This window comes from Bos indicus, chromosome 3, assembly GCF_029378745.1.
Source record: "Bos indicus isolate NIAB-ARS_2022 breed Sahiwal x Tharparkar chromosome 3, NIAB-ARS_B.indTharparkar_mat_pri_1.0, whole genome shotgun sequence".
NCBI classification, from domain to species: Eukaryota; Metazoa; Chordata; class Mammalia; order Artiodactyla; family Bovidae; genus Bos; species Bos indicus.
Genome location: NC_091762.1, coordinates 98,716,812 through 98,730,024, shown reverse-complemented (window position 1 = coordinate 98,730,024; position 13,213 = coordinate 98,716,812). Strand labels below are relative to the sequence as shown.

Below are 13,213 nucleotides of genomic sequence, written 5' to 3'. Positions count from 1 at the left end.
GGGTAAAAGTGCAGCACTGAACAGGCCTTCTGCTCCAGGTATGGCTGAGCCAGAACTGGCAAGATTGGCCCACAACCTGGGCCTGCTGCTACAAGGCAGAGGGTCTCTGAGAGCCAGGGTGGGGCTCCCACTGCCCTGGCTTTACTGCTGGCCTAGCCCAGGAGACCAGGACTGGAGGATCTGGTCAACATTCGTCCATCTATTCCTCCCTTCACTCATACATTCCTCCATATGTTCATCGAGCTTAAAACTGTTAGGTGCTACTAAAAACACAGGGATGATTAAGTGGAGTCTGCCTTCCCGGAGTTCAGGGCACGGGTGGGAGACAGACCCAGCACCGCTCACCCACTCCACTGTGGGAAGCAGACTGGAAGCAGGGAGAGGACCAGGAGTCTGGAGCTGATGGAACTGACTGGGCCAGGACAGTGGTCGGGAGGATGGACACAGTAGACAGGTGTGAGGTCTTTTGGGTGGTCTGTCAAAAGAACTGATCATGAATCAGCGAGATTTCAGAGACAGGGAAGAACCTGAAGGCCGGCAGGAGGCGTGCATGCTGGCCTGTGCCTGAGTGGACACTTGTGCCCTTTGGGCTCGGGGTTTCAGTGTCAGGGGCTGCCCAGGCCATTGTGATTTTTCAGCTCTAGGCTCTCCTATTTCTACACTCACAGAAAGGAGCTGCTGTTAGCCACCTCCAGCCCATGGGTGCCTGGTCCTGAGCCTGGGAGAAGGTGGGGCAGCATTCGTGCAGAATGCTGGTCCCTAACTGGCTTCCCTCAATGACTGGGATCTCTAGGGGCTTCTCTTAGGCCAGGGGAGGAGCCTGGGGGCTAGCTGAGTTCCGAGTGGTTCCTCTTTCATGGTCAGCTGTGGGCCTTTCCAGCCCAGGGACTCTGCCTATATGCCCATGGGGGGAGGGCTGGGATGGTGAGTGAGGGAGGGGTGAGCTAGGGAGCTGGGCCAGGTCCCCAGCAGGTGTCCTGCAGTCAAAGTCCTGCTTCTCCTGCTTCCTTCAGGAAGCCTCTCCCACTGCTACAGGAATCCCTCCCGATCCTCAGAAGTCTGTTTTATAGCTCCTGGAATCACAGATGGCCCAAGTGAATCCTGGCTCTCTGTACTTAGATGAGTAAACTGTGGTTGCCCAAGTGGGGGGCAGAGGCCACATCAGGCCATGGAACAGCCTCAATGCGAGCCCAGAAGTCTCTGTCCAGTTGCAGGTGTGGCCCTAAAGAGGCCATCACAGAAGTCCTGTGTTTCTGAGGCCCTCCCGTGTGCCTCTCCTGTGCTGGGGGCTGCAGGGAGGGGACACCAGTGGAGATGCACGAACCCTGGCTCTTGCCCTTTAGCTATTCGGAGTTGAATGAGTGAGGATGGGGAAGACTTCCAGTAATGAATCAGGATGTCCATAAAAGCCCTTCTGTGTTAGATAGACTGCTTGGCTTGATCCAACTCAGCCTGATGTAGGCAGGCAGCGTGTGGGTATTCAGCCAGGGTAGGGAGGAGAGAGAGGGCAGCCAACCACCTTGTTTAATTCTCACAAAACAGGAGGTGAATTCATTCAGCCCAAACTGCCAGTAACATGAATAAGAAGAAATAACGTTTGTCTTGCAGCTCTGGAGCAAAAGCTGACAAGGAGGTAAATGCGGTATCCTGGTCCCAATGTGGACAGCGCTGTCCTCAGCAGACAGCCATGGAGAAGAAGGAAAGAAAGAGTGAGAGAAAAGAAGCAGGAGACAGAGAAGAGAGGAACAGGGAGAGCGAGGCTGAGCAGGTCCCGCAGCTGAGAATCCGGTGATGATAAAACTTGTATTTATCGTCATCATCATAATGATGCCGACAACTGTGGCTGCCCCTGAGTTACTCCGCCATGGTACTGATCTTTATGACTCTTCTACAAGGTGTGTGTGGGTGCTATGTTGCTTCAGTCACGTCTGAGTCTTTGTGATTCTAGGGACTGTAGCCCATCAGGCTACTCTGTTCATGGGATTTTCCAGGCAAGAATACTGCAGTGGGTTGCCATTCCCTTCTCCAGGGGGTCTTCCTGACCCAGGGATTGAACCTCTGTCTCCCTGTGTCTCCTGCATTGGCAGGCAGGTTCTTTACCACTAGAGTCATCTGGGAAGGTAGGTCTTTTCAACTCATCACATAATTATTGCCATCACTGCCCACTCATAGAAGAGAGACTTGAGCCTCTGAGAAGTCCTAGAGCCTGCTGAGGCCATGCCACCCAGAGGGGGCTGGGATCTGAAGCCAGGGCTGTGGGATGCCAGAGCTGCCCTCTCCCCGACTGGGCCACGTGGCCCTCACCATCTTGGCCTTTGCTCCGCAGGGTGGGCCCAAGGCTGGGCTGGACACTGGGAGCTGGCATCAGTTCTGGCCTCTCAACATGGCCTCCGGGGCATAAAGCTGCCACAGAAGTTGCCCTGCTCTTGGCAGCAGTCACTGCCCTTGCCCATGGGGACTGTTAGAACAGAACCCTAGACCAGAGTTAGAGGACTTGCTTTGGATCCCAGCTCTGCTGAACACTAGGTGGCTTTTCCTGCTCTTTCTAGGCCTCAACTTTTCCCTTTATAAAGTAGACAGCCCAGCAAATTTCTCAGCCCTGAAGGATTTTGCAGACAATCCCTTCCCCACTCCGGCCCAAACCTGCTCCGAAGGCAAAGAAGCAGATCTTGTCTTCATTCTCCTGCAGGAGCGTCATGACCCTCTTCCCCATGCGCTCATTCCTCTTGTAGATGAGCTCCTGGCGGAAGTAGCTGTCAATCTCCTGGGCTGTGACCTGCTCGTGCGGCGGGAGGGTGGTGTTGATAAAGTTGGGCAGCTGTAAAGGCAAGACAGAGGCTGCCTTCAGTTCTTTCTGGAGCAAGGAGGGCTTCTAATAAGCACACACAGCCCAGTGTGGGGCCAGGTTGAAGTGAAAAGCAAAGTATTAGTCTCTTTAACTCGTGTCCGACTCTTTGAGACCCCATGGACTGTAGCCCGCCAGGCTCCTCTGTCCATGGAATTCTCCAGGCAAGAATACTGGAGTGGGTTGCCAAGCCCTTCTCCAGGAGATCTTCCTGACCCAGGGATCGAACCTGGGTCTCCTGCTTTGCAGGCAGATTCTTGACTGTCTGGGCTACTTACCTTTATTAAGGTAACTGATGTTTTTCATCAATTCCAAGTTGCTTTGAGATGACTGTTGTTATCCCAGTTTTATGAATAAAGGAAGAAGAGCACAAAGTCCAGAGACAGGTGGAGAGTCACACAGCTAACGGAATAGCAGAGCCAGGCTGGGAGCCCCGGATGCCGCCCTCACTCAGCGTATCACTCCTGCCTTGTTGAACTTCAGCCTCTAGACACTGAGGTCATGAGGCTCTCCCTGTGGCACTGAGCCTGTCACTGGCATGAACAGCGAATCTGGTTCAGCAGATTTTCAGGTGTAGCGGGTCAGCTGAGCTGCCTGCCTGGTATAACAGAAAGGCTGACCTGGGCTTTGGCCCTGTTCTGATGCTGTGGGACTTTGGCCAAGTTACTAAACTTTTCTGAGTCCCAGTTTCCTCATTTACAAGGTGGGACTGACGATACTGCAGCAGATTGCATGACATGATGGGTGCTGTCATGGACACCTTTTAGCCCATCCCCCTCCAAAGAGGTTAGAGGAGGGGTCATAGCCTTTGGTTTTCCCAGTGTATGAGCACTAGCTGACTACTTTCCGTTGCCACCACTATCTTCCCATCCCCAGCTCTGCCACTTCCCAGGGTGTAACCCAAACCCTCCATCCCTCCTTGAAAACTTCAGCTCCAGGACTAAGGCCTCCTCCCATAATGATGGCTTGTTCAACACTCTGGCTTGGAACTATCCATATTTCCTGGCTCTCAGTCCCATGTCCACACCCAGCCACGTGGTCCAAGGCCAGCATCTCTGACATGTTCTTGAACGAGGCACAGAGCTCCTTGAGTTCAGGGACAGCACGTGTGTCATTCCTAGGCCCTCAATGCCCAGCACAAAGTCGGTGACCAGCACAGGTTTCTGGAGCCTTGAATATAAAGATGTGCCGTCCTTCCCCACTCCCACTGTGTTGCCTCTCTAACCTGGATGGTGGATCCAGTGCTCCAGGACTGTGTCCTTCAGCGTGTGGGTGGTAGGAGAGGAAGCCATGGACCGAGGAACCTGAGGCCATGAATCAGAATGAACCCTCTTTCCCCGCAACCCACTGTGCCACTCTAACCTTCAAGCCCTTGCTCACAGAATGTCTTCTGTGTACCTGGAGTCCCCCCTTTCATCACTCTGTCTCCACCAACCCAGGCCCAAAGCACAGACCCAAGGCCTAGATGACTGGTGGACCAGCAGATGGAGCGTGTGGCATGAGAAGACTAATTTCCTGCAGGTTTCAGCCCAGTCACATGGCTTCTAGAGTCGCTGATGAGTTTTCAACCCTTTTTCTGAGGAAAATGGTGGTATCCATGGAGGCTGAACCCAGAAGGACTCAGGGGAGGCTGGGACCTCTGCCTCTGCTGTCTGCTGGCCAAGGATGAGTACATTCCCCAAGAGAGAGGGGAGGGTCTTCTCTGCCAGAAAGGCCTGGTATGCTGATCTAGGAGGAACAAGACAATGATGTGACGGGTGTTCCCTACACTTGAGCAGTGCACAACCTGGTGAGCAGTGTGCAACCTGGTGAGCTGTATGCAGCAGCTCTCCGAGCGCCCATCAGGGCCAGCAAAGAGTCGGTGCTTGCAGACTGTTTGGTAAATGGATACATGAAGGAACAGAGTTCTTACTCCCTCCCCTAATCATGGAAGAGATGCTTGGCAGCCCTGACAAACTGGGCCACGCCTGGACTTCATGCCACTATAGGAAACAGACTTCTGAGTGGGGCTGGAGCACAAGAGAGACTGACTCAGAGGGGTTATTCCTGGAAACATGGCTCTCACAGGCTCCTCTCCATTCCCTGTGTATGGAAGAGAATGTGGGACAATGTTGTACCAAACGATAACTATTTTTCAATGGGTGAATGTGTGGATGAATGACTAGGCTTGCAGGCAACGGCTCTGGAGATAGTGAATGCAAGTCCTGAGGTCAGACAGCCCGGTCAGCTCGGGCTGGAACCCCTCTTTTGCCATTTACCAGTTGGGTGGCTACCGTAACTTATAAGTTACTTGGCCTCTCTGAGACTCAGTTTCCAAACTGGTCACATGAGCGCTATTTACATTGTCATGGTAGAAAGGAAATCTGACTAAACATCAGTACAACTAACTCAGGATGGAGCTGGCTCCCTCATCTTTCCCCTCTGATGGCAGAGGCTACAGCAAAGGGCGGCCTTGCACAGAGATGGAGATGACAGAAAGATGGCCTTCAGAATCATCGGAGAGCATGAAGGCAGCGTTCTGCTTCCCTTCCCTTCTTCCAAGGGTCCAGGCATATGCCTTCTTCCTGGGACCTGCGATGTGTCCAGCCCTCTCTCCTTGGCTCCCTAAACATGAGTGTGCATCTGTGAAAGCTGAATCTCCATCCATTCCTTATGGAGATTTACTTTTTAAAAAAGAACAAGAACCAGAAAGTCCAATGTCAAAGTTGTGAAAAGGCTGGGTTAGCCATTTGGTTCCCTGAGCTGCCCAGCAGCTGGCTGATATTCTCTGCGTGTTTCATGCTGATGGGCCCTGGCTCCATGCCAAGGATGAGGCCTGGCTGGATGGAAGCAAATTAATGATGTCATTAGGTTTGTTGGGAGCCTTAAATCTCTTGCAACAAGTTCAAGTGCAGGACGTACGAAAAAATTTTAAAGAGGATGTGCCAGGTCCCCAGGGCCCTAGAATGATGGATCCAAGGTGGAGTGATGAGTAGATGGGCCTGGCAGAACTGGAACAGGGTTGTGAGACTCCCCTGACTCTCAGCTAGGACTGGGTGGTTTAGAGGTAAGTGCTCAGGTCTGCTAATGTCACAACCTCATCCCTTCTCTTTATCTTGTCCATCCATAGACACCTTCTAAGAACTTCCATGGGTCCAGTTCTTGGTCCACTTAGGAGGCCAGAGAAACCTCGGTCCAGAGAAACCTCAGACTGGGTCTGCTGCCCTGGATGAGTCTCATGGCCAGTGGGGGGATCAGAAGATTGGGGAATGTGTGCTTTCAGAGGACAGTGAGTGATGTGGGAGCATGGACGAGGCCCCTAATAGGGTGGCCATGTGTCTTGGTTTGCCCAGGACAGTCCTGGTTAATGGCGAGGGTAGATTGCTGCATGCTAATTAATTATTCTGACTCAATTATATTTGACCTTTCACTCTCAAAAGTATTTGAATATGAATTATATATATATATATATATATATATATATTCTATACCTAACGCAAGCTAGGGGGCTCAGAGAAGGCTTCCCAGTGGATTGCCCTGCTGATCTGGGACACTGACAATGCTAATGATAGGAGAGCGGCGGGAGGCCAGGGCCTCAGCCATTTCTGAAGGTGGGATGTGGGGTTAGGGGGATGAGGTGAAGCAGATCAAGAAGCAGACCAAGCGTGAGGTGTGCCTGGTCCCTGTCTGCCAGAGTTACCATCCTGGGCCCTGCATCAGTCCAGCCCCAGCCTCCAGAGGCTGCTCCAGCAACCTCAGCACTGCAGCCAGAGGCAACTTTCTGACCACATTTCTGTCTGGCTTAAACACCCCAGGAAGTTGGCCCCTCAGTGAGCATTCTCACCCCTACATGGTCTGCCCTCTGCTTTCTGGTCATTCCTCAGGACCTCCCACCATCCTGAGCACTGGCCACGCAGCTGGCTCTGCTTGCCAGTCCCTGCCTTCATCTGCATCTGGCAGACTCTACTCTCAAGCCTGGTACTCAAGACTCTACTCTCACATCACCTTCTCCCTGAAGGCCTGCCCAACTGCAGGTGATGACCGCTCCCCTCCAGCCCCTGGGTCCTGCAAGGCCTCCATCTGCAGAGCCCTTCTCTGTTAGCACATGGGCCCTGGATTTAGTGTGGATACCCTGACGTCAGGCTTGTCTGTGTCTGGGGGCAGGGCTGCCTAGTCCCTTCCGTGAGGGCTAGACTCTGTCTGTGCACCCTGGGTTGCTGTTCTAATCTGGGTGGGCGAATCTACCTGTGCCCTCTCACCCACTTCAAGTATAGGCACTGCAAAGAGACCCTCCAAGGCAGTTCACCTGCCAGAGATGTGTCAGTGGTTCTGGGCACAGGCGCAAAGAAAATCTGAGCTTGTCAGGCCTGGGGGTCACCCCACTCTTCCCTGTCTCAGTTGAGTGTTATGCTGTCTGTGGCCACAGATCTGTCTTGCACATCCCTTGCCCCAGGTTCCCCTCAAGCATACAGCTCCCTGGCTGCCCAGGGCTCATCAGCCTCTGCCCAGCAGAGAATGCAGGGTCAGGCTCTATCATGGGGTGAGTGGCTGGTGATGCAACTGTGAGCCTTGTGCTGCCAAGGTTCTCCTCCTTCTCTCCTCCAGGAGTGAGAGTCAGAGCACCCGGAATCCCAGCCTCCTGTGCAGGGCCTCCGGATCCTCCCTCCTGCACTCTGCACCAAGCACAGCACACACCTGCGTTTGCCCTTGTGGCATTGCTCACTAATATTTGCTCTGTGCCACACCCTGTGCAGGGCAGCCTGACGAGAGTGGGCCAGACGCGCTTGCTCTAGTGGGGTCCCTGGTTATGCCTCTAGCCTAAACTCTCACCTCTCCTCCCACTCTCTCTTGCCTCCAGCTCACCAGGATGGTTTCCTCCACTGGCACATTCTTCTGCCTCCTGTCTGTGGCCAAGGCAGGTTTCTTCTCTGACCTTTCATCTTGCAACAATGTTTCCATCTCTGCCCAGCCCTGCTCCACCCCTACCTCCAAGCCCACCTAAATTCCTGCTCCTGCTATGGGCTCCAAGGTCATCCTCCACTCTCCCCTGTAGCAAGGGTCATGCTTTGTGCCATTGCTTGTTGAATCTCCCCTTTTCTCTTAAGAGACTCCCAGCCCTCTGAAGGCAGCTGTCTCTGGCTCCCTGCCACATCCCTTTCCATATCCCTGTGACTGGCATTTATAAATTATTTCTTTCATTCATCCAATATTTACTGAGTACTGTTCTGTGCCAGGCTTATTATCAGTGAATAAAACAGACCCCAATTCTTGCTCTCAGGGAGTTTATGCTGTAGTGGGAATGGACAGACAACAAATAATCACTGATCAATGAATCGAGATATGTAAGTGTGCGAGAAGATGATAAAAAGCCATGAAGGAAAAGTGGAGCAGGAGAAAGGCGACAGGTGGGGAGGTGGGAGGTAGGCTGCAATTCTAGACCAGGAAGTTGGGCTTCCTCACTGAGACGACAACATGTGAGTTTCTATCTTGAAGGTAGAGAGGTGGTGAGCCATGGTGATAGCTGGGGAAAGGCCTTTCCAGCACAGCAAATAGCCAGTACAAAGACGAAGTGTGCAAGTGGGCTCATGGGTCAGCGGGGAGGCCCGTGTAGATGGGGGAGGCGGAGGACATGGGGTGAGAGACACCTGGTCCATCACGTGAAAGGTCACGGAGCCGTGCAGGTCCTCACAGAGATTCTAGCTTTACCCTGAGAAAAATGGGGAGCAATTGCAGTGTCCTGAGCAGAGAGATGGCCTGTTCTGACTACTACAGCTGCCTCTTGAATGAATAGATTACTGAGCACCAGATGCAGAAAGCACAGGGGACCTCGAGTTGCCCAGGAGAATATCTAAATCCTTCTGGGGCATCAGAGTGGTTTGGAAGAGATGACCCTAGACCACGGCCACGCGGGAGGAAACCCAGAGGGAGGAGGCTGAACAAAGGCAGAGCAGTGGCCAAGGGCAAGGTGCGGGGAGGGCTACAAGTGGCAGAGACCCTCAGAATGAGGCCTGTGTGGCAGGGTCCTGGGCTGTGATGAGGTCCATGGCGGGTAGGGTACGGACGGGGGCCCTGACTGCCTACGAAGTATCTCAGAATTATCCCAAGGGAACAGACCTGGTGGAGCCATGCTCCGCTCCTTGACTCCCTCCTACCGTCTGGCCAGCCTGGGGTTAATCTTTGCTCTAGGACTCGAATCGAGGCAGAGCACCCTGGACTGGACTCAAGCCCAAGCTCTGAGCACCTGTGAGCTTTCCCTTCCCTGGACTTTAATCTCCCCATGTGCTGCATGGAGCCTGGATGAGGGTTCCCTATCCTTAGGTAAGCTTCCAGGGTCTAGGTCCCAGAGCCACACACACCAGGCTCAAGTGGGGCTCTTGACAACATGACAACTAAGCGGTGTGGCCTTGAGCAAGTCTCTTCCCCTCCCTGAGCCTCAGTTTCCCCATCTGTAGCAGGGATGCCAACAGCTCCTGCTTACCAGCTGCATCTGGCACACAGTAGGTGTCTAATAAACGCCTTCCTAGAAGCCTTGGTTATACTGGCGCCCTGGAAGCTGCCTGGGCCCGGGGAGAGGAGCCTCACCTGGGAGGTGTCGTGGTTGAAGATGACGGCGTTGAGGTCCCCGCAGTTGTAGTGCTTGATGAGGTCTTCGGTGGTGTAGGGCGCCTGCAGGCTCCCAGCCCGCACGCTCTCGTGCTGCAGCAGAGTCTGGTTCAGGGCGAACAGCACCTGAGCAGAGGAGGACAGGAGTCAGGGCTGCACTCACGGCCCCTGGCTGAGTCCCCAACCCCTCAAGGGAGGGCCCTCCACCCGCTGGACTTTGGGGCCACAGGCCTGCAACAGGGTGTGTGAGAATGAGGGGAGCCTGACGTGAGCTGGTGCTGCTCGAATGCTCCACGGCCTTCGCTTTTCACTCCCTGGCCTCTCACCACACTCGGCCTGCTCCCGTCCCCAGCCCTTTGCCCTCACTGGTCCCCACTCCTGCTCTGGGCATCAACTTAGCGAAGAAGGTGGCAAAGGGAATCCTAGTTGCATCAGGGTTTTGGAGTGATGGGTGAATTTTTTCCTGACTCTTTTCTTCTGTGCTTAGAAAAGTTCTAGAAGAAGCACAAACTCATTTTGGAATCAAAAAGCACCCCAAACACAGCAAAACAAACAAATGAACCAGAAACCAGAAAGCCCATTAGATATCAAGGCCCAACCCAAATGCTACCTCCTTCAGGAGCCATCCTTAAACCGGGCAGAGGGCTTAGGAGCCGGGACCTGAGTCAGATCCATGTTGCCACTCAGCACGTGTTTCCTCCAGCCGCTCTGTGCTCTGGGCCACCATGCCAGGCCCTGGGGCACAGCTGTGCCCAGCCAGACCGGATGGCATCAGGATCACTTGGAGGTATAGCTAGGCTGTGGATTTCTAACAGGCTTCCTGGGAACTTCTTTAGCAGTCTTATGGCTTCTGGCATTTGAGCCCCATGGCTCTAAAAGAACATGGTCTGCCCAAGGCGTAAGGCCCTGAGACATGATCTAAAATGTCTCATTTTAGGTGGGGAAATTGAGGCTCAGGAGGGGAAGGGGCATGCCCAGTTCTGTATGTCTGGGACTAGAGCCAGCTCCACATATCTGTGCACCCAGACTCCTTTGGTCAAAAAAGGGAGGAGCTTGACCATAAAGCGGGTTATTTAATACAATGAGAGGGAAAAACAAATGGCAAATCCTGTGTAAAGCATCAGGAGGTAATCTCAGGCTTCCTGTCTTTGTTGTTTTTCCAGCTCCAGTCTACCTGGCAGGGCTCAGGCCCAGCTCATCCTGTCTGGAAACAGGGTCCACCCCAGCCTCTTGGTCCACGTTGATTCAGGCCCAGGCATCTCTCACTGCAACCCATGCTTTTTTGCAGAACCCCCTCCCTTCCCATTGATACCATATTCTTCTGCCACAGCTATCTTTTAAAAACAAATCTGATTGACTTTAGTTTTCTCTTTTTTTGCTCAAAGTTTTCATGGATGCCTCCTGCCCTGAAGATAAAAGCCTAGCTCTTCACTGGAGCATGCACGGCAGTGACTTGGCCCCGCTGTGGTCAATGACCTTATTTCCAGCCCTTGTGTCTCCCAATGCTCAGCTACTTAGCAATCTTCTGACTCTGTGCTTCGTACATGCTGTTCCCTGAGTATGAGAAACCTCCCACCTCTACTCTCTACTACTGACAGATCCAGACTTGATCTTTCAGGCTCTGCTTAGATGTCTCCTCCATGAAGATTCTCTGACCACCTGGGGGCTGGGTGAAGGCCTCCCCCTAAAGCTCTCATAGTCTCCCTGCGTGGTAGAATGACACAGTCATGGCCTCAAATCTTAACCTCTCCCTATATACATATAGTGGGCACGTTTGGTTGTGAGAGCTGGACTGTAAAGAAGGCAGAATGCCAAAGAATTGATGCCTTCCAACTGTGGGGCTGGAGAAGACTCCTGAAAGTCCCCTGGACAGCAAGGAGATCAAACCAGTCAATCTTAAGGGAAGTCAACCCTGAGTATTCACTGGAAGGACTGATGCTGAAGCTGAAGCTCTAGTATTTGGTCATCTGATGTGAACAGATGACTCATTGTTAAAGTACATGATGCTGGGAAAGATTGAGGGTGTCAAGAAGGAGAAGAGGGTGTCAGAGGATGAGATGGCTGGATGGCATCACTGATGCAATGAACATGAAGTTGGGCAAACTCCAGGAGATGGTGAGGGACAGGGAAGCCTGGCGTGCTGCCGTCCATGGGGTCGCAGAGTCAGACACGACCAGGTGACTGAATAACAACAATATACATACACCTGGCCAGCGACCTCGGTAGCTCGCTCACATTCTGACTCTGGACTTGCTACGTGACAGGTGGAGGCCAGCATCACAAGCCTCCAGAGACGAATGGAGAAAACATTACGCACGCCCTGCTGCCGCTGCCTCACACATGCCCACATTGTTTTGAGAACAGTCCACACTGGCCTGCTGGAGGGTGAGAGGCGTGCAGGGCAGAGCCCAACTGCTTCCATCATTGTCCCATCAAGGTCGTCTTGGTCTGGCCAGCCAGCTCCCAGGCAAGCAAGTGAGCCCAGCTGAGCCCACATGCCTGCAGCTGGGCCCAGACATCTGAGCGAAGGCTTCATAGCACAGCTGTGCTGAGAGATGAGCGACCCACCCTGCTTCCTCCAGCAGGGTGTGAACATCGGATTGTAACTACTATTTCACTACCTCTCTCCCCACTGAGGTTATGAGCCGCTTGAAGATAGGAATTACATCTTATGTATTTTTGCATCGGCAGCACTCAGCACTGTGTCTGGTAAAGGGAGGGTGTCACCCATCCTTTCTTTAGCACTTTGACACCTGCTGTGGTCAATTCATCATTCAAGGTTGCTCCGTAAATCCTTCACACTAGCCCCTAGAACTCTGGCATTCCATCAGCACGGGGCACGCTGCCACCACGTGGTTCCAGAACACCTAATCTGAACAGAAAACTCAGGCCATAAGTACACAAAGTCTGGGGAAAATACTGTCTTGGGCAACGGGACCAAGCTTGTGCTTGTGAGATCACCTCCGCCCATCCCCTCCGGCTTTTGTTTCCAGCGGGGCAGGGGAGCTGGAGTGCATGGAGCTTGACAGCACAGGCTACTCCCTCTAATAAGCCAGCTGGAGATGAGGTCAGGTCCCACCAGCCTACCTCTGGGCCTTCTCCGGGCCGCCAGGTTCTGGCTGTTCCCCTTGAAATCTGATCTGCAGCCACCTGGTGTGGGGTGTCGATGGCGGCTGGGTGGCTGGGGATGGATCACAGGAGGCAGTGGCCCTGTTGGCCCGGACATCGCTAAAGCAACAGGCACTTCCTCCCGCCCAGCACATGCCTGGGACGAAAGCGTCCATGTCGTGCTGGAGCGCGCTGCTCCTCTGTGGGGCTGGGACACACAGACTTCCTGTGGCCACACCCTGTGCTGCGCACACCTGCCCCTGATTCTCAGTGCCGGCACCTCCTGGCCTGTGCTGAGGTCATCGGCTCAGGCGCTCAGAAGACCTGGCTGGGGGGCAAATGGTCTCCCTGGACCCTCTTCGACACACAGAGTCACTTCTGCAGACATGTGGCCTTCGTGGAGCTGGGAGGCGTTCTAGTGAATGAAGCACATCACAGTCTGTAGGGTACTGAGAACAGTCCTGGCATGCAGTAAGTGTGGAATAAATGCTTGTCAAATACAACTTGGAATAAAACAGTTAGGCCTAAATATTCTTGGATTGGAGCCGGAAGGTCCCTTAGGGTCCAGTGGTTTCTCAAACCTTTTGTAGCCATGGAATCCTTTCCTATAGTTCTTGTTTTCCAAAGAAACCTTGCCTGGAACTCAAAATGTGCAGTGGATAGGAATGAAAACTTCCC

The 13,213-nt window shown here is 53.3% G+C and overlaps 1 protein-coding gene across 2 annotated transcripts in view; it reads right to left on the bottom strand.

The window, feature by feature from the left end:
- The window catches only part of TRABD2B (TraB domain containing 2B), a 221,489-nt gene that overhangs the window by 28,734 nt on the left and 179,542 nt on the right, over positions 1-13,213 (bottom strand). Inside the window, exons 3-4 of one of the 2 annotated variants that reach the window (XM_019957513.2) lie at positions 9,407-9,553; positions 2,644-2,818 (exon numbers count right to left, since the gene is read on the bottom strand). In XM_019957513.2, coding sequence (XP_019813072.2) covers positions 2,644-2,818; positions 9,407-9,553 — 322 coding nt within the window. The remainder of the gene's footprint in view (positions 1-2,643; positions 2,819-9,406; positions 9,554-13,213) is intronic. The other variant, XM_070786582.1, reaches the window with a different exon arrangement.